The 27,103-nt window shown below is 37.4% G+C and overlaps 1 protein-coding gene across 1 annotated transcript; it reads right to left on the reverse strand.

The window, feature by feature from the left end:
• Positions 1-26,521, reverse strand: ctdspl2b (CTD (carboxy-terminal domain, RNA polymerase II, polypeptide A) small phosphatase like 2b). The gene is made up of 13 exons (XM_056247992.1): positions 26,338-26,521; positions 17,836-18,020; positions 15,053-15,182; positions 14,377-14,526; positions 10,064-10,288; positions 9,420-9,513; positions 2,769-2,880; positions 2,596-2,682; positions 2,306-2,368; positions 2,078-2,157; positions 1,555-1,681; positions 626-721; positions 1-235 (listed from the first exon to the last, which is right to left on the reverse strand). The coding sequence occupies exons 2-13, from the start codon at positions 17,995-17,997 to the stop codon at positions 170-172; spliced, it is 1,392 nt and encodes a 463-aa protein (XP_056103967.1). The 5' UTR covers positions 17,998-18,020; positions 26,338-26,521; the 3' UTR covers positions 1-169.
• Between the last annotated feature and the right edge of the window lie 582 nt (positions 26,522-27,103).

The raw sequence follows: 27,103 nt of genomic DNA on the forward strand, positions 1-27,103 counted from the left end.
GAAAAAGTGTCAAAATGTTCAGACAACATTTTTTTGATGTTATCTTAGCGATGAAAATTTTGGGGGATAAAAAAAAAGTTAATTTGAATAGTAATGGCAATGATGTTGTAATGCAAAATGTTTATCTGCATTTGTTGTCTTTTTTACTGTCCTGTCCCACTATGTACCCTCAGTCAGGGGGAAGGAGGTCATGCAGCCGAAACCGTTCACGGACATGTGGCCGCACATCCTCATTCTGTGGACGAATAACAATGGAAGTACAATTTGTATTTAGACATAAAAAAAAAAAAGTAATAAAAGAAGTGTAAAAATATTTATTTCTTCTTGTTTTTAATGTATCATAGTACTTTCTGATAATGTAAAAACATTAAAAAATTACAAATAAAAACACATCTAGAGCTGGTATCCTTAGAACAAAAATACATAAATAAAATAATGAATATTTATGGAATTTGTGACTTTTAGAGTACCTCTAATTAAAAAGAAACTTTATTTATTTATGACTTTCTAGAAGGATATTTATTTAAAGCAAATGAAGCAGTTCAGTTATTGCAGTCAACATATGTCAACAATGTTGAAGCGAAAGTCACGAAAACTAAGAGGTGAAGAACACATTACAACATACCAATTCCACCAGTTTCTCCAAGAAAGGGACCAGCTTCAGAAGTTCGTTGTCATTCTTGTCCATGAACCAGCTCTCAATAGGGATCCCATTGGAGAGCTGTGGGTGTAACACATGGGTTGATTGGTTTTATTTATAAGGATTTTGGGTATTTCTTTATTGGGTAATGTTGACTATGAGCTCAGTCACACATCTCAACACTGTACTTATTACAAAAGTAACAATGAAAATGAATGCTTTGTCACTTTCTAAATGACTACATAATTACTACTCCTAATTACATTCTGGGTGGGAGAGGGGGTTGAGGCTGAATATAAAAACTTAACGAGGAGATTTTAAAGCCTTACATAGTATATTAACAAAGGGAGATTAATCTATATTATTTAAAAGTGTGATTGATCTATTAATATATTACATACTAATTTTACAAACTAAAAAACAATTAATTTTACCTTCAAGTCTGTTTTAAGCTTGATTCTTTTAAAGGAGTAAGGATTTTCACACATTTAACTTAAATATTTTTTTCTCTGTACTTGTTACAAGTTACAATATATATATAACAAACTGTTATGAACATGAAGTGAAGTGAAATTGACATGTAGCCAAGTGTGGCGTCCCATACAAGTGCACACACACACACAGTAGTGAACACACACCCGGAGCAGTCCGCAGCCATTTTTGTTGCGATGCCCGGGGAGCAATTGGAGGTTAGGTGCCTTGCTCAAGGGCACCTCAGTTGTGGGTAATGAGAGTGAAAGAGAGTGCTGTTCATTCACTCCTCCCACCTACATTTCCTGTTGGCACTGAGACTCGAACCTCTGAACTTCGGGTTACAAGTCCGACTCTCTAACCATTAGGCCACACCTGCCCCCATGTGAAAGTAATGGTGCAACTTTATGGAAATTATGATTATGCAACCTTGGTCTGCTCACCTGATAAGCAAAGGCTTGTGGCGAGTTATCGATAATTATAGTCTTGGACAAATCCCGTCCAAGGATATTCAGATCCTTAATGTAGTTTCCTTGCACACAAACACAGTGCTCACGAAATAATCGGTGCCTAGAACATGTTGGAAACACACACAGAGAGAAGAATGAAATAAATCTCCAGGACTAGAATCAATAATGCATTTGAAGCAAAGGGTTGACACCTGAGGATGGTGTGGAGTTTACATGTGCCAGAGACCAAAGATCTCCATCTACCGCAATCCCTCAATTCCTCATTGTAACCTAACACTACAGAGAAACTCTGCACAGCAATGACCAAGCTGAGGCAGGGTTACTCTCAAACTGACACCCTGCCTAAATTTACATTTACTCTAATGACAAAATCTGACAGAATTTCTAAAAGAAACAGAGGCAAACAAAAAGACAACTTGGTTTTACTTTTAACACTGTCGAGGAAGAGTCTTCAAAATTATTACAATAAAGGTAAAACAAAAAGTCGTCCACAGACCGCACCAGCTGTTTCCTCGGATCGAGAATGTTCAGCAACTTGTCTGCATAAACTTTCTTAGAGGCAGTGAAGAGAATGATCTATAAAAAAAGTCAATGGAACAACTTCAGTTAATTATGAGGAACAGATGTCAACTCAAGCGAGGGTAAAACATTTCCATGTAATATCATCATTTATTTGGAGAAAAAGGATGAGATGTAATGTGGAGTAAAATGGATGAATGCTTACCTCATAAATCTGAGACATGCGTTCAAGGAACTCTCTGAAAAATGGCCTCAATCGCACATAAACCTAACAGAAATTGTGAATTAGAATTTAGCCCCTAAGAACACAGGGTTTTAGCCCCCTAAAAAGAAGGGGAAAAAAAAACCTCCTACAAAGTTTTACAAATTTCAGATCAATAGACAATGGACTCGCAGCCAGTTAGTTTCATGAAAAATGGCTCTAGAGGCCCCTCTAGTGGTATGTTACTGACAAACAATGTATTAACACAAAGACAGCTTGGATATCTTATCTACCTGATATATGACATCTTGGAAGAGGACAGGAAAGGTTAGTGCTGCATCATCCAGCTCATTCAAGCTACAATGGACAAGGGTTTCATCCTGTAGAAAGAAAACAATTAATGAAATCTATGCCAAAATGAATCCCTTGTAATAGGAGCTATTCCTCTGTGGTGTTTAAGACTGACCAGGTCAAGCACCAGGGAGAACTCAGGAGTGCTGCGAGTCTTCAGAGGGAGTGCGGGTTTGCGAGTTAGCTGCTCTTCTGTTAGCGGAGGTACATGTTTGATGAAAAAATACCTGAAAAACATATCAACATAAATGTTTGCATGGAAAAAGCCTCGAGACAAACACTGATGAGAATTTTTTTTTTTTCTGAGAGGGTTTCCAAATGACCTTAAAACAAAAGCAATATTTAACTGTAATATTATTAATAAACATTCCACTTGTACAGGGACGGACTGGGACTAAAAAACGGCCCTGGACTTTGACTAGGCCCGGCCCAAAGCAATCGGCGCGCGGAAACTCGACAACAACAACAACAATAACGCCTGCACAAATGAGTGTCACAAGACTTTAATTGTGGCTCATGATACTACACCATCCAAATTATAGCTAACAGCATACACTGTCAGAAATAGGGGTACAGTAGGAGTCCATTTCTGTCCCCCAAGGTACATATATGTACCTTTTTGAGGGTCAAAAAGGTACATATATGTCCCCAAGCATTAAAAGGTACATATATATACTGTTTCTTTTAAAGGTTAAGGTACAATATCAAAAGACAGCCTCTGCTAAGTAATTTTTTTTTTTTTTTTTTTAAAGGTTTTAAGGTTTTAAGGATACCTTAATCATTTAAGGTAGATTTTAACTTATCACTATATTTGACTAGCCTTGAAATAGAGGAAATAAACGTTTTGTAAGTCAATTTACTGATATTAAATCATTATAAAACAGCAAAAACTCCAGTGTTAAATTAACTCTCCTGGGAGTTTATATGGCTCCAGACTCAAGAGTGTTAAAGTGTTAAAATATGACTGTTAAATTAACAAAAGTTAATGAGCTAATTAAGTGATTCATTGAGTGATGATTGACCATTATTGAAGACACCTGATGTTAACAAGCAGAATCACTGAAGTAGAAAATAAAATAAAATTAAGACACCGCTATGGTGATCAGTGTTTGCTTTAGTTGGGCTCTTGACCCTTAAACTGATAACATTAGATTTTGTTTCTCTGTTGTGTCTGAGTTACAACTGCCAGATGAACAAAGAGAAAAGTTGATCAGGTGGTGTTGGTTATGTTTTGACAATCATAATTTGACCTGAATCACTGAACTCATTTGAAGTCTAATCTCTGACTTTAGGGCTGCAACAAACGATTATTTTGATAATCGATTAATCTAACGATTATTAGAACGATTAATCGACTAATCGCCGATTATTTCGCAGACTAATCAGTAAGTTTGGAACGATTATTCAGCTTTTCCAATTAGTTAAAACATTGAGTTATACATATTCTAACTATAATATAAAAAAGAAAATCACTTCAGCTTTTGAAATAGTTGTTTTAATGAACTTTGAGCCAACTAAACAGGTCATTCTCTTTAAGTTTTCAGATTTCGGTCCAACTCAAATCACACACAAATGCTCTCTAAGCATTGTTTAATAGGCCCACTGCTTTTCTTAGAACTGAAACAGAAAAAGGGACATTTACTTCAGGACACAAAGAATGGTAAAATATTAATCTGCAAACAATTATTATAATTATAAAATTACAATCTTTTTTTACATGACAATTGAGCTGACAGAGACGTTCTCATTCCCTTTTAATTTATAGTATGATAAAGTGACTGCCGTGATATTCTTCCTATATCATAGGAAGGATATAACATCTCGTTTTGTAAGTCTTCATGATTATTGAACAAAATACAGGCAAGTGATAAGACTATAATAATACCTAATATACTAATAGTGTTACAATAATAAAAACAGCCCTGACTCCTAAGCTCGATCAAGCTTTATTCTATACAAAATAAGTCATCACATTACTGTAATTATATTACTATTGATAATATTATTACTATTATTAGTAGTATTGCATTCTCTAATAAAGAGAGATTTGCCGCTGGTGGTTAGTTAGCTCCAGCTGGAGAACACTCACTTCTCACCGGCTCCTCTTTTGCCGGGATGTTTCCTCTTGCACCCCAACATTGCACACGACAGCATTCTTGATTTGAAGTTTTGTGAAACTTTCCCAAACCTAAACCTTGCTAGTTCGGATTCGTTTGCACTGTCATAATTCGCGCTGTTTTCTCTTCTACCGCAATAGCATTTGTAAGGGCTGCACTACACTCTAGCGCTACAGCGCCGTAGCGTTCAAATCGCGGGATTGCAGGCCCTTACATTAGGTCACGTGAGATCAAACGACTACTCGACAACAAAGATATTTGTCGACAAATTTTTATTGTCGACGTTGTCGACAACGTCGACTAATCGTTGCAGCCCTATCTGACTTAAATGTATATTTTTGATTACAGCAGCCTGTGATTCAACAGAATAAGATCCATCATTTTCTAATCTAAAGGGTTTCTTAAAAGTTTATCTGATAAAACAAATCTTTCTTTTAGGCACACACACAGATATCAAGAATCAGTGTATGAATCTCAACAATGGTGACAAAAAGAATATTCAATTAGGGAAAGGAAATTAGTAAAACAATTTGGATCATAATTTATTCATACCGCAATGCATGATGGGAGCCATGAATGAGTTTTGATTGGTGTCACCCAGAATGCACTGCAACATGCTTTATTATTGTCACCATTGTTGAGATTCACATGCTGATTATTGATGTCAGTGTGTCAACATAAAATAATTTTAAAAAAGTATTTTGATCAGAACAACTTTTAAGAAATATTTTGGATTATATGGAAATTGCTGGAAATCATTTGCTGTAGAATCACAGGCTGCTGTAATCAACAATATACAATTAAGACTGAGATTGAGAAAAAGAATGAGTTCAGTGATTCAGGCAAATTATGATTATGTCAAAACATAACCAACACCACCTGATCACCTTTTCGCTTTGTTCATCTGGCAGTTATAGCTCAGATACAACAGCCAAACAAAATCTAAAATTAATGGTTTAAGGGTCAAGAGCCCAACTAAAGCAAACACTGATCACCATAACGGTGTCTTAAAAAATTATGTTTTCTCCTTCAGTGATTCTGCTTGTTAACATCAGGTGTCTTCAATAATGGTCAATCATCACTCAATGAATCACGTAATTATCTCATTAACTTTAACATTCTTGAGTCTGGAGTCATATAAACTCCCAGGAGAGTTCAATTAACACTGGAGTTTTTGCTGTTGGACCTCAAGGTGCATACATGTACCTTTTTGAGGGTCAAAAAGCATTAAAAGGTACATATATGTACCGTTTCTTTTAAAGGTTAAGGTACAATATTGTACCCTTGAGGGTACAGCCCCAGTGACAAGCCATTGTACCCCTAAAGGTACAATTATGTACTTTATTTTCTGAGACTGCATGTAGAGCCAGCCCTGATTGGCTGCTTGAATCTCAATTTAAAAGATTGTCCAGTTTGCGGTCTTTCTTTTTTTTGGCCATCGGTGGAGAAGAAGTCATAGCACGGTTACTCATGGTTCTTACAGGGCTTTTAACCGAGGAGGTCCTTCAGAAAATATCAGAAGCAGGCATAGAAGTAACCGACGTCGAGATGAAAGGAGATGAAATGGACTTTCAGGCAAATGACTCTTACTCAGATGATGATCATTTATATGTCACAGTTAAACATTGAGTTTAAAATGAAATGTTGGAAAATGTGAAAATTAAAAGGGTCTAATAAATTCTGATTTTAATTCAGCATGTGTGTAATATATATATATATATATATATATATATATATATATATATCATTATAGTCAACGATTGTACCCTGTCAAAGCCAATTTTGTACCATTTTTGAAGGGTCCATTTTTGTACTGTTAAATAAAGGTACAAAATTGTCACCACAGGTACAAGACTGGTCTCTTAAGGTACAAATCACAAGGGTACAAATATGTACCCTATGCCAAGGGTACAATATTGTACCCTTGAGGGTACAGCCCCAGTGACAAGGCATTGTACCCCTAAAGGTACAATTATGTACTTTATTTTCTGAGAGTCTATTATACAATTCCATGCTGTCTTAAAATGAATTTATTACTTAATAATCTTAATTAATTTATGCAGTAATTAATCTACTGCACAAATAATAATACCACATCTAAATGAAAATACACCATTACAAATGTAATTCTGTATTCAAAATCTTCAAAGTTTGTAAGCATTAACTGTAACGTTACCAACATTTTTAAAAGTAAAAGCACAACATATTTCTTAATATTAGCTCCTGCATACAGGCATTTTACAGCTAAAATGTTGAAGTTTAGCTGTTTTAACTACTGTAATCATTAAAAATGTAGCAAGCTGAATATCACTTCCTAACATCATCCCTAGCAAGTAACTTGCAAAGTAATTTCTGATTAATTCGGTTCGGGAGTAGTAGAGATAAAAGCCCTCCTGCACTGACAATTGATTGGTTGGGTCCTTACATGCGCTTCGTGAGGCACACGCGCACACTAGCACACACGCGCACACTAGGTCGCTAGCTCGCTCCCTCTCTCTGCCATGCACGCGCTACGCATGCACGCTCTAGATTCCGGGAGATTTTAACTAATTTGCGGGCATCAGGGAGCATCTATCAATATGCGGGAGACTCGCGGAACTTCCGGGAGACTTGGGATGTCTGTGACTGCGTGTGTGGCGGGTGGTGGGCTGGCCCGCCGGCCGTTCTGTGATTCTCCAGATCACACAGATGGCCAGTCCGCCCCTGCACTTGTATGAGGGCTCAACAATAAGGATCTTCTGGGGCCACATCTCACATTTGTTTATCTTGTACTTGCCGTTTTACTTCCTGTGAATTTAAACATTTGTCGCTGATTTTTTTGTTGTTGTTATAAATTAAATATTGTTCAATGTAACATTATAGAATGGAATAATCTAGGGGTGACCCCGAATAGTCGAAGATTCGATGCTTCGATAGGAGGAGCCTGATTCGACTACCAATCTCACGGTCGAATCTTCGCAGATGTGTTATTAAACGAGGATTATGTCATTTTGGCTATATGAGTGTGCTCAATGTCTGATTTCACATAGAACTACTGGTTTTCTGTCAATACGTTAATATACAGCCTATTATGATAATGCTGTCAATAAAAATGTGCAAAGAAAGAAGCTTTTAATAAATATTTTTTAACGTGCGTGCAGCGTGACTAAATCCAAACACCCCGTGACAGATTTAGTTTCACTTTCGATCCGTGACCGCCAGAGGAGCGTCTTGTCGGCAGGGATTTAAATCTTTAAAAATGTCTGGGATAAGAAAATCTAAAGATGCACACCATCAGAAAGGATATTCTCCAAGGCTGGATTTAGCATCAGGAGTTAACAGTTAACAGGTTGGTTTTCCTCGGGACATTCTAAAACGCTTAACACGAAAAAAGCTTTTAAAACGCTTAAAATGGCACTTTTACGTGCTTAATGTATGTACAGAGTAGGCTTCACACCTTAAGAAACCATTCCATGTGCAGATAAGCAGATGAACCCAGAATATGAACGCAACGCGTTTCTCCTATAGAAAGTCACGTAAAGCTTTTTCTTTAACGGTTTTCTATGGGAGAAAAATGCTTAACGTATCCTATAATAAAACGCGTTGCGTTCATATTCTGGGCTCATCGCTTTTCTGTAGGCTTTATAGTATGCTTTATTAATAAGGTGTGTACAGAATTTGATCTTTTAATATAACAGTTTTAGGACAAAGCCGTTAAGCGTTTTTCATGTTAAGCGTTTTAGAATGTATTTTATCCGCGCACACAATTTGAAAAGACTCAAACGGACACAGGCCGAGTGAAAGACTGGATTTTGTTTTTTCGATCAGGAATGGGTACAAGTGATTTCAAAACATTTCAGCCGGTTCTAATTAGATTTTTGGATACTGTGAACACGTTTAGCTAAAAAGAGTGCCGCTCCAGTTTAGCGTTTATTGTTGTTTCTGCAGTTAAAAAGACAAAGTTGACAATCCTGGCCATACTTTCGTTATTTTAATAATTTCTTTATTTTTATTTTATTAATTGATCACTCAGGGTGATCTAATTTAACTATTTGTGACTTGTGTTTTGAATATTTGTTCCCCTGCACTTTAGGCATTTTGCACGCATTTGTTCTGCTTCTTGTGACTTGATTCAGACTTATTTCGTTTTGTATTTTTATTTATTATAAATGTAGGCCTATATTGTGTTCTTAATTGTTGATTATTTTTCAGTGCATCGATGTTGCGCTGTGGGCCTACTTAGAGCATGCTCGACAGGCAATTCAGCCGATTTAATTTGATTTGCATGTGAAATGCAAATCCTATCTGCAGTGTGGCCTTTCTGCAGTTATTTATGTTATTTCTTAGTTTTATTGATCCAAAATGTTTTTATACATTTTCTTCCATATCTTTGTGTGATGTTCTGTACATCGCGGCTTTAAAATGTTAAAGCCCCGCCCCCTCCCCAACACCACACACATGATTCGACTATTAGTCGACTATAGGCAGGACTTGACGAATCTGATTCGACTATGAAAATCCTTAGTCGGGGACACCCCTAGAATAATCATTACTAACAAACAGGGGAAGCAAAAATCTGAACTACTGGCTCGCCCGAGGCAGCAGAAAAGAAAATCCTTATTGTGAAGCTCTGAGCACAAAGCACAGACATTCAGTTAAGTTGAACTCACGGGTCAAACACCTCCCACTCCTCCTCATATGATCCTTCAGCTGGGACAGTAATAGAGGTGTCCACATACCCCACTGTTGCAGGAGAGCCAGGAGCTGAGATAAAACAGGACAAAGAAAATACAATGTTAATATATTCTTGCCTGTGTAAATATACACGAGTTTGGGGACGGTAAGATTTTTGAATTGTTATTACAGCAAGAAAGTAATAATGTTAAATATTATTACACTTTAAAATGTTAAACACGTTTTCTATTTTAATATATTTTAAAACATTAGCTGAATTTTCAGCATCATTACTCATCTTCAGCATCATATGATCAAAAATCATTCTAATATGCTGATTTGATGCTCAAGAAACATTTCTTATTACGTCTTGTATGTTGAAAATGTTGCCGCTTCATATTTTTGTGAAATGGTGAAGATTTTTTTTCAGGATTCTTTGATAAATAGAAAGTTCAAATGAACAGCATTTATTTAAAATAGAAATCTTTTTTTTTGCATTATAATGTGTCATCGCTGCTAAATAAAAGTATCCCTTTCTTATAAAATAAAAAACCTTATGGGACCGGTAGTGTATAATGTGTTCTAGGGTGAAAGTAGTATTCCCCCATAGAGAAGTCAAGCAATGTCATGTATTTCACACCTGTAAGAGGCGGCAGGTCAGAGTGGGGGGTGTTTTCACTCTCCTCTGCAGGTGTGTGAGTGGAGGATGGAGGTCTAAAGGCAGATGGCATGGCACTGGTATAGAGAGGGACACTTAGGGACTCTCTAGATGTGGCAGTACTGGTGGGCATCTCTTCTACTTGCTCCATTTCTAGTTGCTTCACAATCTCTTCCGCCTCCACCGCCTGGCCTGGGGAATCCGAGGCTGACATGACAAGACAGGATGTAGATAAGGAGAAGGAAGGGTGAAAAAACATGCTGGGTTAGGCGATACATTATTAATCTGCATAAAGTTGCAACAGTGTTTTTTTTTTAAATCGTAATCATCAAAATAAACATTATCTGGAATCCAAAATAAGCTTTTGATATTCCCAATTGTGGAAACAAACCAAACATTCACTACTGCAATTTAGTATGATTGCATTCGTATCAGCAGCAAACTGCACCGGAGTTCACATGAACCTTACCCCAGGCCGCCCTTTTTAAGCGGACTTGGGTACGGTTCGTGGGTGCACACTCGAGTTTGGAAAACAGCATTCACATCATCCAGACAAACAGAACTCTGACACCAATCAAACCCAGGTGCGCACCAAAAGTGCTAGTGTGAAAGCACCCTTAATTTCACACAAGTTGTCCTCCTGATGGGGAACCAATTTGCATCAGGACCCAAAGGTTTCACCATGTTTTTTTTTTTGTTCAGTATTGACATTTTAGGCTAAACTTTCTCTCTTTTGGAAAATGTAAATAGATATGGGTTTTTGTGATCATAGAAAGACAAAGTAGCAACTCCACAGATTCTGCAAATCTGGCTACACTACCATTTAAACGTTTGGGGTCAGTAAGATTTTTTATTACAGAAATTAATCCTCCTATTTACATAAAAAGACACCTACATTTGATCAAATGTGACAGTAAAGACATTTATAAAAAAATATTTCTATTTCAAATAAATGCAGCAGGTTAACTTTCTATTTAATCAAAGAATCCAGTTCCAGAATCCAAATATATTTACATATCAGGTTTTTTTGCCCTTGAGTCCGAGTCATTTGATTTTGACTATCTACCGATACCGAGTCCCGATCCGATACTTATATAATACATAAAAAAAATAATAAAGAAAAAAAATAATAAAGAAGAGAGAAAAAACAGATCCAGGATGTTCCTTATTTTTTTATTTAATTCACCTTATTTTAACATTCAACAATTCTGTTAACAAACAGAGCACTTCTGTGAGGTAGCTTGAACAATCAAGTAATAAATAACATAAAATCTTCACTTTTTGACTTTAGTGCAACAGTAAACATAGAAAAAGTCTAATATAAAAACAAATAGCACCTCAACTTAAAATACCCGGCAGGCATGTAAACAAAAAATAAAAATGTTTTAAAAGTGTATAAAAAAATAATGAGAATATATATATACATTAGGGGTGTAACAGTTCACAAAATTTGCGGTTCGGTTCGATACGATACAGCAAAAAGAAAGAAATGCCAGAGAAATTTCCTATTTATTAAAAGAAAAACTATTTTTAAATAAGTTTGAGTTTTCCAACATCTTGAAACTTTCAGGTTTATAAATGGGGGTAATCTTTGAAGGATGAACAAATAATGTTTTGGTAATCACATTAAAAATAACATTTAAATATATATATGAGTTTTGAAGTGCAACATTAAATCCATGTTCATTCACGGCACAATGTTTCTCCTGGTTCCCACGTCAGCGCTGTTTGATCTAATAGAGATCTACGGTTAATAACGGAGAAATGTGAATGCTTCTCACTAGATCTCGCAGCGATGTTATTACTTCAGTGGCGAATTCAAATGTTTTCTTCACTGGATCTCTTAGCACGGTGTCGCTTGATCTCACGCTGCACAGATGTTGCTGGTCCGAACTGATAATGGTCCGTGAAGCACAATATAATGAGTAGCGCAGTTTCGTTCCGCTTTCATTACGTTTGCCATTTGATGTTGCGCAACGTTGTGGTGATCGCGCCAGCGCGGATTTTGTCTGCAGGAAAAATGGTCCTAGGAATCGTTCGGTTTGTATGCGTACCGAACCGGAAGCCTCGTACCGAAACGGTTAAATAATTACGAATACATGTACCGTTACACCCCTAATTTACATATATCCGAGTCCTGATCGGGAGGTAACCTCCGATTCCGATCGAGTCTGAAACCACGTGATCGGGCCCGATTTCCGATCGCGTGATCGGATCGGGACATCCCTATATACACTACCGTTCAAAAGTTTGGGGTCTGGTACGATTTTAAATACTTTTAAAAGAATTCTCTTCTGCTAACCATGGCTGCGCTTATTTGATTAAAAATACAACAAAAATCAGTTATAGTATTAAATATTATTCCAGTGTAAATCAGCTGTTTTCTGTGTGAATATATAGTAAAGTGTAATTTATTCCTGTGATCAAAGCTGAATTTTCAGCATCACCAGTGTCAGTGTCTTCAGTGTCAAATGATCCTTCACAAATCAGTATAATATGAGGATTTGATGCTCAAGAAACATTTATTATTATTATCAATGTTGAAACAGTTGTTGGTCTGTCAGTTGTACATTTTTTTTTTTTTTTTTTTTTTTTAGGATTCTTTGATGAATAGGAAATTCAAAAGACTTTTGTAACATTATAAATGTCTTTACTGTCACTTTCGATCAAATTAATTATTCCTTGATAAATAAAAGTATTGATTTCTTTCCTACAAAAAATAAAAATAAAATTCTCACTGACCCCAAACCTTTGAACGGTAGTATATATATATATATATATATATATATTCAACATTGATAAAAAGCTATAATATTTCTCAAAATGACTTTTTACTGTATTTTTGATTAAATAAACGCAGTCTTGGAGAGCGTAAGAAACTTCTTTCAAAAACATTACCGACCCCAAACATTGAACGGTAGTTTATATGAGAACACATACTCCTCTTCTTTAGGAAAACTGCCATCATTACCAAGAATGATAAATGAAGAAATGTTTTATCAGTCAAGTTCATTTAAAGGGGTCATATAATGGTGCATGCACTTTTACAAGTTGATTGTACTGAAATGTGTGTTGGCAGTGTCTGTACACAACCATCATATAATGATAAAAATCCATCCAGTGGTTTTGTTTTAATCTCCTTATATGTTTTCCCCTGCCTCAAATCGAGCCGTTCGACCGTGTGACGTCACACGCTCGGAAGCCCCTCCCACGATTGTTGATTGACAGGAGCGTCTCAACACAGACCCGCCCTCGCGGGTGAGATCAGCTCCATGAGCGAGCTGTCAATCATAGTCTGCGCGGACCGGCGCGGTCATTGTTGATATGCTGGAGCACTGTCTATGAGCAGAATGGCGTCTAAGCGATTGTGGTGTTCTGTTCTTGGGTGTAATAACGAACACAGCAGTCATTTTAATGTTCCTAAATCCAAACCGCTGAAGACGCAGTGGCTGTGTTTGTTTTCGAAGGGAATATTCCCCACGAGCAACGTCAATGCTTTCATGTTTGCGCGAATCATTTCTCACCAGACTGCTTTATAGACGAGGATCAGTATAAAGCTGGATTTGCTAAGCTGCTGCTCATGAAAAATGGATCGGTAGCTGCTACCAGATATTCGTGTTCCTGCTGAATCTCCAGAAGAACGGAAGTGAGTGTAACGTTTTATTAAACTTTATATTAATATATTAATCTTTGCAAATCGCTAGCTGCACGCTTCACAATGAATGCGTCTAAGGTTTACACTCAGGGTACATTACGGCATGTTTTCTATGTATGACGTTCTCAATATAATTCATAATCCCACGTTTATACTGAACAACGCGTTATGGTTATTGAGTTACAAATGGTGTACGCCAGAGCTCTGGTGTACGCATAGAACAGAGGGGCGGAGTCAGCAAAGCTCATGATCATTTAAAGTCATATGCACTGAAACGGCGTGCTGAAAACAGAGCTGTTTTTGACCAGGTAAATAAGTGTTTTCTTACAATACTAATGAGAATTTTTAATTAAAGTATATTACAAACTTTTAATTTAGACCCTAAAGAATCATATTAGCTTGTACAAAAATGGCATTATATGACCCCTTTAAAGAAAAAAAAAAAAAACACACACACCGAACAACACATGTACACTTGAACAATATTCTAAAATTAATAGTTGTTGGAGCATAAATGTTAATGCAGTAATGTCACCAGAAGGAGAATCTATTTATTATTATCCTTCAAATAATTTTCAGTCCATTATGTCCAGAATATCTGGCACATCACATCTTTAGTGTTCGGTTCAGAGTTTCTTACCATTTTTATTTGCTGGTGAGAAGAAGTTGAAGACAGGAGAGAAGATGGTTCCAAGCAGGGTGGTGCGGGGTGGACTGTTCACAACCTCCTCAGGGTCCTCCAACTTCCCATTAGGCTTGACAGGCTTACTCGTGTCATGGTTAGTGGTTTCTATAGAACAAAGTTCAAAGAGAAAAACAAATTCACAAAACATTAGCATAACCAAATTACAAATGCAGAACAGACCATTTAAATGCCTAACTCCATATGTTGTTTGGGCAATAAACTATGATGACTACTGCAGTACACAGGAGAAAGTGATGCCATTGGCAGGTGTGCGCAACCATGTTCTTGTCACATATAATCCATGTCAAGCACACAGACAGGTTTGATACTTCCAAAAGCCCTACTCATTTATGATAATATGGACAGTTTAAGGCATTACACTGAACAACCAACATCAAACAAATATACACAGATGCAAATATGTTTGTCTTAGAAGTGTCACAATATACAGGTATTGACGATAACCTTGATAGGGTTGTCACAATACCAAAATTCCAGTAGTCGGAACCAATACCATTAAAAAAATTGTATTTAACTATTTGAAATAATAATTAAATTCAATACGTTTATTATTTATGATGTTAATTATTAAAAGTAAATTTAACTGCAGCACACAAGTACAGTGACTCACCACCATTGACGGAGCTTCTTCGACGGGCCCTGTAGATGCTTTTCCTTTGCAGGTCATTGTTCCTCTGTGGGGTGGAGGTGATCAGCTCGCAGCTCAGACGATTCCTCTTTGCTGGGTTGTCCTGCTCCACCTGTTAAACACCACCAAACACACAAGCATGAGTTTCTAGATTTTAAACACTTTAGTTTTGTGAGGAGGACACTATAGTGAGTCTGTTCGAGGAAGCTGGGGGACACTTGAACAGGACTTTCAGAGGAACAAAATATCAAAACTATAGGCACTACATGTTTAAAGGGGACCTATTATGCCCCTTTTCACATGATGTAAAATAAGTCTCTGATGTCCCCAGAGTGTGTATGTGAAGTTTTAGCTCAAAATACCCCACAGATAATTTTTTTCAGCATGTCTGGGGTATTTCATTTTAGACTCACACTCAGGACTTTCGGGTCAAAAATGACCCGGAGGGCGGCATTAAGATACATTTTTTTTTGAGTAAAATCAATGAAATATATTTTTGTTCAATAATATTTTTTCTTTTCTTTTTTGGTGTTTTGAGATAATTTTATGATTTATAATTAATATTTATGCAATAATTAAGACCCATTTTTTCCCATTGAATATAATAGAAAATGTATATATATATATATATATTTATGTCCAAACACCTTACAAAAGTGAATTTTGCATAATAGGTCCCCTTTAAGGTTGGAGATTATTAAAAAAAAATGTTCTTAAAGCTGTATTTCATTTAAGAGTCAAGTCTAGGCCTCATGAAAGCAATTTTTGAAATTGCTGAGCAACACTGAGCATTTTTATCACGCAATAGCACATTTTTACCACTAGTGGATTTACAGCTCTCTGTAGAAACCTATGGTAGAAACACTCTAGTGATTTTTTCACATATTGTTTAATTTTTTTCAGGTTGTTGATTTGAATATATAATAACAGATTCTCAAAGACTATTTTTGTCATTTTTTTTAATTAATAAAAAAAAATCTTTTGGTTGGTTTAAATGGTAATTTGAAGTGGCAGTTTTACTTTATAATACAGTCAAACCTGAACATTGCATTATAAAGAGAACAAATGGAAAACATTTTGTCACCCATTGTTTTAAGAGATTCACCCCTTCACTGTTGTGTGCTTTTTTTCTGCATCCTGGCTGTTTTGTAGATTGTATGCACAAAAAAACCCTCTGTATTTTCAATTTTTTGCCGATTTCCCATTCATTTCCTATGGGGGTCATTTTTGACCCGAAGGTCCTGAGTGTGACTATTTTTTTTTACGACCACTTAGACTTTTCAAATCCTGTCCCCAATCTTTTTGGGTGTTCATATACCAAGTACCAAAAAAGTCACCAAGTTTCGGACCATTCCGATGAAGCTAAAATTTTTTTTTTTTTTTTTTTTTTTTTTTTTACGCTTCGGGACATTTTTGTCCCGAAGTACCCCAGAGGGTTAAATCGTCACTTTTTGGGGCTGAGAAAAACGCACCGTTTTATTGTGTCTCCTTTAAATGCTAATGAGCTGCTGGTTCACGGCACAGGGGGCGGAGCCTAACCAGCTCGCGCTCAGTGAACAATCTCAACTCACGGAAAGATGATAATATCAAAACAGAAACTCACAGTAACGGTGTTCATTTCGACTCGGACAATAATGCCCACAGAGTCAGAGAATATGTATGGAGTTGGAATAGGTATAGTTTAGTTTAATTACGGTTAAAATTTCGGTAGAGTTGAGGGAGCATTTTTCAAAGACAAAATGAACCCACCTCGTCTTCAGCGGCTGGCTCAGATTTCAGGAGTAAATAGAGAGAGCTATGTGAATGAATACATCCAGCCACAACACCTTCAACGGTTGGGAGACATTCTCATTAGTGCAGCAATGGCGGATGTTGTGAACTCGATCAGGGCGGGTCTAAGTTAAAACGGCAATGTCTGTCAACACTCGTGGGCGGGGCCTGTGGCTTTAGTGACTTCACTAAAGCCGCATTCTGAAAACAGGTCGTTGGGAGACACTGCTTATGATTTATGGGGATTTAAAAAAAAAAAGGAGTGAGTGGATTTTTATCACTGTAGGGTGGTTGTGTACACACACTGCCAACACACATTTATGTCCAAACACCTTACAAAAGTGAATTTTGCATAATAGGTCCCCTTTAAGGTTGGAGATTATTAAAACCCTATTATAAATATTATATTAAAATAATCAAACTCTAAATTAAAATTCTGAAAAAAAAACCCCACCTATATATATATATATATGAATTTAAATTTAATTTTCCCCCCACCCTTCAAACACTTTTATTTGTATTGAAGAACAAAGTTTTTGAAACTTCTCGAATCATAAATTTACAATTTTAAATAATTATCCAATTAATCACGAACTGCTGTAAAAGACATGGGGTCTTTGAATGTTGTTGTGGACAATGGGGGTGTGATATAGAACCCAAAGAAGAGAACCTAATATCTTTACTGGACATAATATGTGAACCCCTGGTTCTTCTGCCGCAGGATGCATGCCAGTTAAAGCCAGCCCTACCTACTGTCATTATGTGAGCGCTGTGGAACCACAGCTTAAATTAGAACAGGACTGAGCTCCTCAGACAAGCAAAGGCATTCCACCACGCATTTCTGGGGGGAATATGATACCAGGTCTTGCTTGCATTCCATTATAGTACATTCTGAGCCACGATCATCGAAACCAAGAAAAGAGCTGTAGAGGTCTGGAACTGCCACACTCAATGAACCCATAATAAATGACAGGGAGAGGGTGCTAGAGGCTCACCTTGATGGAACTTCCATGGATGAACTTCTTGATGCTGGAGAGAAGACCCTTGCTTTCACCTGAGCACTCCTCCATCTCAGAGTGCTTTCGCTTGGTCCGGGCCGGGCCGGGCCTGCGGGCGAGGTTTGGCTGCTGAGACGCCTTGCGCATTCTCAGCCTCATTTTGTTTAGAGTTACATGTAAGACTGGGGAGAGAGAGAGAGAGAGAGAGAGAGAGAGAGAGAGAGAGAGAGAGAGAGAGAGAGAGAGAGAGAGAGAGAGAGAGAGAGAGAGAGAGAGAGAGAGAGAGAGAGAGAGAGAGAGAGAGAGAGAGAGAAGACAACACAGAGAAGCTCACACAGAAGGTACCGCAAGAAAACAAAACTACACAGAGAAAGAGTAACACAAGAGGAAATCACTACGTTTAACAACGACCTTGAGAAGTCTAACTTTGCTCGCTGATTCTCACACGCAGGTAAATGAATCACACTTTTAGTTGATTTTGAATGAGTTATGGCTCTTTGCTCAGTTTTTAAAAGTGCAACACTTCAGCCAAGAGCGCTAGCCACAGACATCTGAATGTATTCAAGACACTATATATTCCAACATGGTTCATCATTCAGTTGAAGCAACTCCATAGCGAAGCACTCAACTACAAGCACATTATTTCCTACATACAGAAGAATTCGGAATGAACATACTTTTATTTAAAAGGCAAATCTGTGTGATTCCTTAACACAAGATTACAGATTAAGCCAAACTCTGAATTAAACCGATTTTGCTCACCCAAAAATGAACATTCTGTTATCCTTTATTCACCCTCATGCCATTACAAACCAGACTTACTTTCTTCTGTAGAACATAAGAGAAGATATTTTGAACAATGTTTCAGCTGTTTTTGTCCATACAATGGAAGTCAATAGGGTCCCAAATTTTTTTTTATATATATATATATATACTGGACCCGGTTGACTTTCATTGTATCGATCAAAAAAATGATAATTCTTATCATACAGGTTTGGAATGGCATGAGGGTGAGTAAATGATGACAGAATTTTCATTTTTGGGTGAACTATACCTTTAAGGCCTACTAGTTTGGCAAAACGTCACCATCTTTTTCACTCTTATTTTTCTGTTGCTGGATAAGTCACTAGAAGAGAAAAAGAACTAGAGGATATTGCAGATCAACAGAGAGCAGCAGTTTTTCTTACAAGACAAAAAAAGGAAAGGAAAAAAAAAAAGAGAGAGATGAAAAAAGGAGAGGGGAAAAAAAGTTAATATTTTCCTGATGTGGAGGAAGTGTCCCTCTCTTCTTTAAAGGAAACCCTGTACATCAAGGGGGGAAAAATAATCCTGAAATTAACTATAGTGCTTGGTCGTGTGTCCCCCTCCACAAAGCATGCTTGCGTAACAACTGTTATGTGCTCCAGCATTTGTGACCTGTCAGGTGTTACGCCAGCCCTGACTGTACCTTCCCAATACTCGCAATAAAGAAATTGAACTCACATTAAATTTAAAATGAAGAAACACAGAAAATAGATTTTTAGGAGAGGCAAACAGAGCTCCTTCTGTAACAGCAACAGTGTGTAGTTAGCCAGAGAAGCAGCGAGATGACAATGAGACATACTGCAAGCATGGAAGATTGGAAGAGACAGGAGAGGAATGGCGAAAAGTAGAAAGAAAAGGGTACAGCTAGTAATACATCTCAGCTTTTTCCTTAACCACCAAAATGGTGACTCATACACTGCCTCGAACAGACATCATGCCAAGACAGCTACCTCACAACACTGAGGAGCTAAAGCCTTTCTTCTACAAGAACAGAAACGGTGAGATTCAACAGCCTTCAGCAGCCCAGTAAGAGTCAATGAATCTTGCTTAAAGCCAAATTCCTAGTTTAATTAAAATCAGTAGACATTAAACACCATTAATAGCAGGAAATAGTTTAAATACATTTGATATGAAAATGCCAACAATTACTCCTGTGACCCCTTCTGACCTAGGCTCGTCCATCACAATCACTTACACACACTACGTTGGTTTTTGGCATGTGACGGTATAAAGTTCTCATTTTGCAATAATTGCTAAAGCTTTTATCACGGTATACTAGGGCTGCACGATATTGGAAAAAACTGACATTGCGACATTTTGCTTTTCTGCGATATATATCAGTAGCACCTCATTGCAGTACAGTACACGAAATCCAGGGGGCGGAGTTGGATCCAGATCTAAGGGGTGGAGATGGGTAGGATTAGGGTGGGGTTTGGGATCAGGGGGTGGAGATGGGTAGGATTAGGGATCAGGGGGCGGAGATGGGTAGGATTAGGCATCAGGGGGCGGAGATGGGTAGGATTAGGGGTGGGGTTAGGGATCAGGGGGCGGAGATGGGTAGGTTTATGTATATGTAAGGTGGGAGGAGTTGGATCTGGATCCAACTCCTCCCCCTGGATTCCGTGTTCTGCAGTGAGGACCATCTCATATATATTGCGATTTGCAAACAATTTCACCTGATAATTTGAATAGCTCTATTTGTAAAGAATTAATAATCCTAGGATGATTGGGGTAATTTTGTAGGGTAGTGCATATGCATAGAAAATAATAAACGAATTATAAGCATAGATAAATACAATAGAACGAAGACACAGATGACATAAGCAGTGCTTTATGTTTTTCAGGTAAATTAACTGCATTTAGGTATTCGATAGTATTGCGATATTTGGGCCACGATTCAATATTATTGCGATTCTTAACATATTGTGATACAGCAAGTATTGCTATTCAATTCTGCGATATATTGCGATTCATGTCCCCCATATTATTCAAAGGCATTACAAAAAATGAGGAAAATAAGACTGCTCAACTCACTTCAAATGTCACATTTAATTCTGTGAACATTATCTTCTACACATTAACTGAAGTGCAAAAACTTTGTCCTTGAACATTCAGGACACAGGACCTTATTACAGGACAGGACGTAATTATTCTCTGAATAGGAGACCTCTCATGAATGGAGAGCTCCCAGCACATAACTTAAAATTATTTAAATACGAGTAACAAAGCAGACATAATAGAATAACAAACCTGAGAATAATTATATTAATTTCAAGGTCTTTACTATTTGCTTTTTTGATGAAAACCGAAATTTACCCACACTTTTGATTTAAAAGAAGACGGAGCGTCGTGTACAACCGGTTGTGATGGTGAAGCCATTTTCATTTGAAGTTGAACTTACACCAACAAAGCACCGCAACAAGCGCCACCTTGTGGATGTAATACGCAAATGTAAATTATCAGAGTAAACACCGAGAAAACCAATGGAGAAAACCCTAAAGTAAAACAGATAATTTTATAATTAAATATTGCAATACTTTGCGCTAGTGCTGCACAATTAATCATATTGCAATTGAAATCGCGATGTCAAACCTATGCGGTTATATGAGGCAAAATGATGCGATTTTATATGAAATAAACAAATTAGGTCTGTTAACGCAATTAACACAGCATCTGTTAATTTTTAGTGTTACTACCCAACTCCTCTTTTGTGGTGATACATGTGTTATGTGTAACACCACAAGTTACATGATAGTGTTCACACGATCCCACTCTTATTCATGCAAATGCTTAAACCATTCATGCGCGACAAGACAAAAAAGATTGCGTTGACTGACACACACACACACAAAGAGAAAGACTAGTGCCAGTTTTGTGCGTGCGCACAAGACAGCACGCCAGAATACGTTTCTCTTTCGCGCTTGAACGAACAATAACACACAATTAGGACTGCAACTAACGATTATTTTGATAATCGATTAATCGGACGATTATTTTTTCTATTAATCGATTAAAAAATTCAATTAGATTTTTTTGTTTATTGACTAAATAAAACCCGGTTACACTTTATTTTAAGGTGTCCTTGTTACAGTGTAATTATATATTTAAGTACCGAGTAATATTAAGTAACTACATGTACTTACTATAGGAATAGGGTATGATTAGGATTTGGTTGAGGGTTAGTTGCATGTAATTATGCATAATTTACTGTTATTACTACAGTAAGTACATGTAACATATGTAACAAGGACACCGTAAAATAAAGTGTTACCTAAAACCCTAAATTAGGATATTTATGTGTAAAAGTGTACTTTAAAAAGTGCAAAAGCCACACATTGAGTTTTAGTAATATCAATATTTGCATTGTTTTTAATGATAATTGCTGATGGCAAGTTGACAACCATGATTAATGTAAAAAAAAAAAAAAAAAACATTTATATCCAACATATTGTTTTAACACAATTTTTGTTAAAACAAATTTACACAGACATGTTGTTCAGATGTGAAGATATAAACTAAAAACATCTAAAATATATAATTCATTTAATTTTTATTTAAAATTAATTGAATTATAAGGATACATTGATAAAATAAATATAGAAAGACTGAAAACAAGCGTGTGAACGTAGAGCTGCAGTAGATCGCGTTTGAAAAAGAATTAAAACTTAATAGACAAATGCTGTAAATAGAGAACCTAATGGAGGTACGCAGCAAGTTAACAGGCTTGATTTAAGGAAAAATTATGCATTAGTGCACAAGCATTCGCTGAAAACCACTGAGTACAGTGACTAAAACAATCTTTTACTGCTGCTGTTATTAACTGCCTTTATATTCAGTGCTTCGCTTTGTAAAGACCGTTTTAATTTAATATTTCTGCGGTAGCGCTATTTTAATCCATCACTTATGTTGAGAGCGAACTGATTGCGCAACCTGATGCTCGAGACAAAATACAGACATCCCAAGTCTCCCGGAAGTTCTGGGAGTCACCCGCATATTGATAGCGGCTTATGCGGCTCCCTGATGCCCGCAAATTAGTTCAAACTCCCGGGATTTGAGCGCGCATGCGAGACAGAAGAGACTGTGCTCCAAACCGTGTAGCGCGCGCGTGCGGCAGAGCAGCAGAGGGAGAGAGGCCTTGCGTGTGTGCGTATGTGCCTCATGAAGCGCGTGTAAGACAGAGAGCATCCTGATTGGCCTGTTTCAACCAATCACCAGTAAACGCTCCCCGTGACGTAAGCAGACCAACTAATCGATAATGACATTCGTTGACAACGATTTTCATAATCGATTATTATCGATTTTATCGATTAGTTGTTGCAGCCCTAGGTGTACAATAACACACAATTATGCCAAAATGTATTTTTGTCGAGTATCTAAATAACATAAGAGCAGTCTTACGATGACCGTAAAGAATTGTGACTCGTGAGAGAATGAGGCGCGTGTGAGATCCGCGTCTCTGTCAGCAGCGGCTGCTCTTAAAGGGACAGTATACAGTATCCACTACTTATCTCTGTCGTTAAAGTTAATCAAAGAACAAATGGAACAGAGAAAAACACTCACTGCTCTTGACTAAAGAACTTTTGTAACTTTAATAAGGATTATTCTATAATTTATAATGTTTGCAGCGCAGACTGTTGAACTTTATTCAATTTCTATATATGTCCTACCTGTTAGACAGGAATGTCCAGACATTTTTATCCAGACATCAATGGCTTATTGATCAGTATAGGTGTTATTAATCATTTAGTTGTTGTTGCTAGTTTGAGTTGAGAAATACACATTTCAGCATTATCACTAATCTGTGTGTGCATTTTCCTTGTTTATTATATCGCAATCGCATATCGCAATATTGACCTCAAAAATCGCTATATGACATTTTTCCCAAATCGCGCAGCCCTACTTTGCACTAATGTATCAATATAATTGCGTGCGCAAATTATCGCGATACTGAACAGAATCGATTTTTCCCCCACCACTATCCAATACCGTTAATGACAAGCACCCGTTTTCTTTCAGTTTACAACTCATAACCGACTGCGTTTACGAGGAAACTCGTTGAGACGGGCATTTTACTTAATTTTCTGTGCACATGTCTGTTCAAGCACCAATAGATAAGAAAAGGAAGGGAATTTGGTGTTCACGAACTTCACGTGCTGTCTGCGTGGCTGTGTGTGTGTGCACACACAAAACAGTGTGCGAGTTCCAGTCTTTTTGCACTTGTCGTTTAAACTGACATAACTCAAAAACACATCGCACATACAGTAGGCTACACATTAACAAAACATGGAGTGCGTGTATAATACTTCTTATTACTGTAATAGCCTACTTCTTATTACAGAGGTGAGCCAAATGATCCAGTTCCCTAAATGAGCAGGAATTCCCATCATGAACAGCTGATTTAGCCTGGCTCCGCCCTCCTACGTACTTCCGCTCAATTTTAATTTTCCTTCAGTACTACTTCTGGGTTTGCTGTATATTCTTGGGTTTTTTACCGGTCCAATCAGCGAACAGAGGGAGTGGCTGAGAATGATGACGTTGAGGTGCGCTAGTTTGAGTTGTAGACATACGTCACGACCAAACGTTAGCGATTGGTTATGGCAGATCCAATAGTTTTAAACTTCAACAGAGTACCCGCCTTCAAGGAAGTTAACGCTTGTCAATGGAGAGTGGCCAGACTCTCTGTACAAATGAAAATGAAATGTGTACGAGAGTCTGGTAGGACCAGGCTACAGCTGATTAGCCACGAGAGTTTAATGTTCGCTACGTCACAATTTATTTGTTTCCATCTCCCATTATTCATATTAACTTTTTTTTGCAAATTAAGTTTTTATCCCCTGAAATTTGGCATTTCCAACTTTCCATCACTCGTTTCTGATGAGATACTTCAAAATGCGCACAAAAACTGGGTGATGGAAACATAGCTAATAAAGCTATACACCAAAAAAATTATAAAGTAAGCAAATGTTTCAAACAGATTAAAGTGCAAAAGAATTATAAAAACAATAGGTAACACTTTACAATAAGGTCTCAGTAGTTAACATTAAAGCATTGCATGTTCATTATTGTGATATCGTATTACCGTATGGCGTATAGTACCAACGCGTCTAGTTGGTTTGAAACAAAAAACAACAACAAAAAAAGCATTGACACCTGGCAGCAAATCCAAGGCTACTGACATGTTTCCAAGAAATGATCGCTAAGGCTCAGTTTGACTCTGACATATATTAAAATTACTATTATTTCTCTAAGAAATGTCAATCTTCATAGATTAAGTACACTATAAACCGGAAAGTGTAATTTGTTATTTAATGCATTCGCATGGCATGTCAAAGAACACCACAAAATGCTTCACAATAGCTACCATTGCACTTTGTTGGTAACCTGTCCCATTACAGCTGGACAACTAAGCAGTGCTTCTCTTCTCGACTGGGGAACCTGGGCCCACTAGCAGGGATCAGTTAACCTCTAATGGGAAACAACATGTCTTAAACAGATTTGTAAAAAGTATGTAACATTTTGCCAACAACTAGTTTTTATTTTCATATTTCAGTTTTAATTCGAGTAGTATTGTTATGTGCATTTTATTAATTAGTTTTCAAATATTTATCTATATGAGTGAAATTTATTCTTATTTCAGTTTTAGTAATTTTAGTACTTAAACTTATTTTATTTCAGTTTGCTGCCAAGGCAGGTTTTTCCCATCTAATATGTATTTATTTTCAGCAATATTTCAATTAACAAAAAATATTTACAAATCAGCTGAACTTCAAGAACACAAACTTAAAAGCGGCATGGATAGCATCAATTTTGCATTTGTACATTTTGCCTTCTTTCCTTAAAAAAGGAAGAACACAATAAAATATTGAGATTACTCATGTCTAATTATTTTATTACCTTGACAGCGTAAGGTTAATTTATCATAATAACAATTAAAAAGGTTTGGAAACAAGCATCTTTGTCGTAATTTCATTATAAGTACAAGAAGAAGAAAAAAACATCCTCTGTTAGGGGCCTTCAAATATTGACATGACAATGGGGAACCCTTGCAGTGATAATGGTTGAGAACCACTGCCCAACAGTCAACTAACTACAGTCAGTCTTTAAAAGGGAGGAAAAGAAAAGACATTAAGTGCTTCCCCGCCATAACCGATCAACTTCAACAGACACTTCAGAAATGATGAAGTTCAGTGATTCACGGGAAACCTGAACAGTGTCGTGGTGGGCGGGAAACACACGCTAAAGAGATTCTCTACGGAAGACGAGCAACTTTCTCACGATTTCCCTGTTTAGTCAGACATTAAGAACAACTGTTTACACAATGATTACACGACTCAAGAGCCTAAATTGTGAGCTGTATTTTTACATACAGCAATCGCTCTTGACACATCTGTGCATGTCTATTTTCAATGTAGGACACATGCAATCATTCTCTCCGTAGTAAACCTGTTTCTCGTGACCCGCTATTACTAGAAGAAGCCTCTAGTCTAGTGCCACTCAAAACAACCGGCTGTATTCTAATGACAGATAAAGCGCGGGAACGACTCGCGAAGACGGCAGCTGCCTGTCCGTGCGTGCATATAGGTAAAACAGGAGCGAGCCGAACCATAGCGAAACATTTTCGACCGGAGTGAACGGACGGGGTGTTATGGGGAGACCCTATCACCACATGCAATTTAGACTGGGGTAATAACTTACTGGACGAAGCTCCGCGGGATCGAGTCGCAGGACAACGGTCGATTTCAGGGCTGCTGACACTTGCTGTTGTTTGCGTGCCTCTTCAGACGAGGTTCACCTCTGTCCTCCCCGCACCTCTGGACGCCATTTCCCGCCTCCGTACCCACACAGTCAACTGCAGGTACCCGGATGAAGAGAGGACTGGAGCGAGCATGCGTCCTGCGGCGCGCGTCCCACACCCCCTTTCTGTTGTTCCGAGAATCAAAACAATATTGAGGCTTCGCAGTGCGACAGGTTTAGCTTACAGTGTCTATTTAAACCACAATCACACACTATATAGGTTCGATAGGCACGCACAAAATGTGCTATAAACAAAAACGCAGAGCGAATAGAGTAATTCCGTTAGCATTTATCAGGCAAACCAACAAAGATATCAGGAGCGATATCAGAATACATTATTTTCTGAAGGGAATGTGTCTCAGATGAATTAGTGTATGACAACACACCAAAGGTAGCAGACTAAGCTACCAGCTGTATGCTAGCATAAGCATCGGATTTACTTGTGCATTGCAAATCAACAAGAAAACGGTTATAAAATAAATAAAAAAATAGAACGAGCGCGCGGGGTATGATATGAGAAGGAAAGAAAGGCACGTTCTGGTTGTCATGGCAATATCGTTACGAGGCACTTCGGCAGACTGCCTGTATATTTTGAATGAAGCGAATTTTTAGTTCCATTATACTTCAGATGCCATCACATGATACGAGGGCATTCCCTATAGATATA

Source organism: Rhinichthys klamathensis, unplaced genomic scaffold, assembly GCF_029890125.1.
Source record: "Rhinichthys klamathensis goyatoka isolate OS25496 unplaced genomic scaffold, OSU_Roscu_1.1 h1tg000051l_1, whole genome shotgun sequence".
Classification (NCBI taxonomy): domain Eukaryota; kingdom Metazoa; phylum Chordata; class Actinopteri; order Cypriniformes; family Leuciscidae; genus Rhinichthys; species Rhinichthys klamathensis.

Bases quoted from the DNA above. Each gene is read 5' to 3' on its own strand.
- ctdspl2b (XM_056247992.1), bottom strand. From the start codon at position 17,997: ATGAGGCTGAGAATGCGCAAGGCGTCTCAGCAGCCAAACCTCGCCCGC. The intron at 1,682-2,077 runs GTCTGTGGACGA...AACATGTTCTAG, and splicing joins CCGAGGAAACAGCTGGTGCG to GCACCGATTATTTCGTGAGC. The intron at 236-625 runs GTATGTTGTAAT...ATTCGTCCACAG, and splicing joins TGGAGAAACTGGTGGAATTG to AATGAGGATGTGCGGCCACA.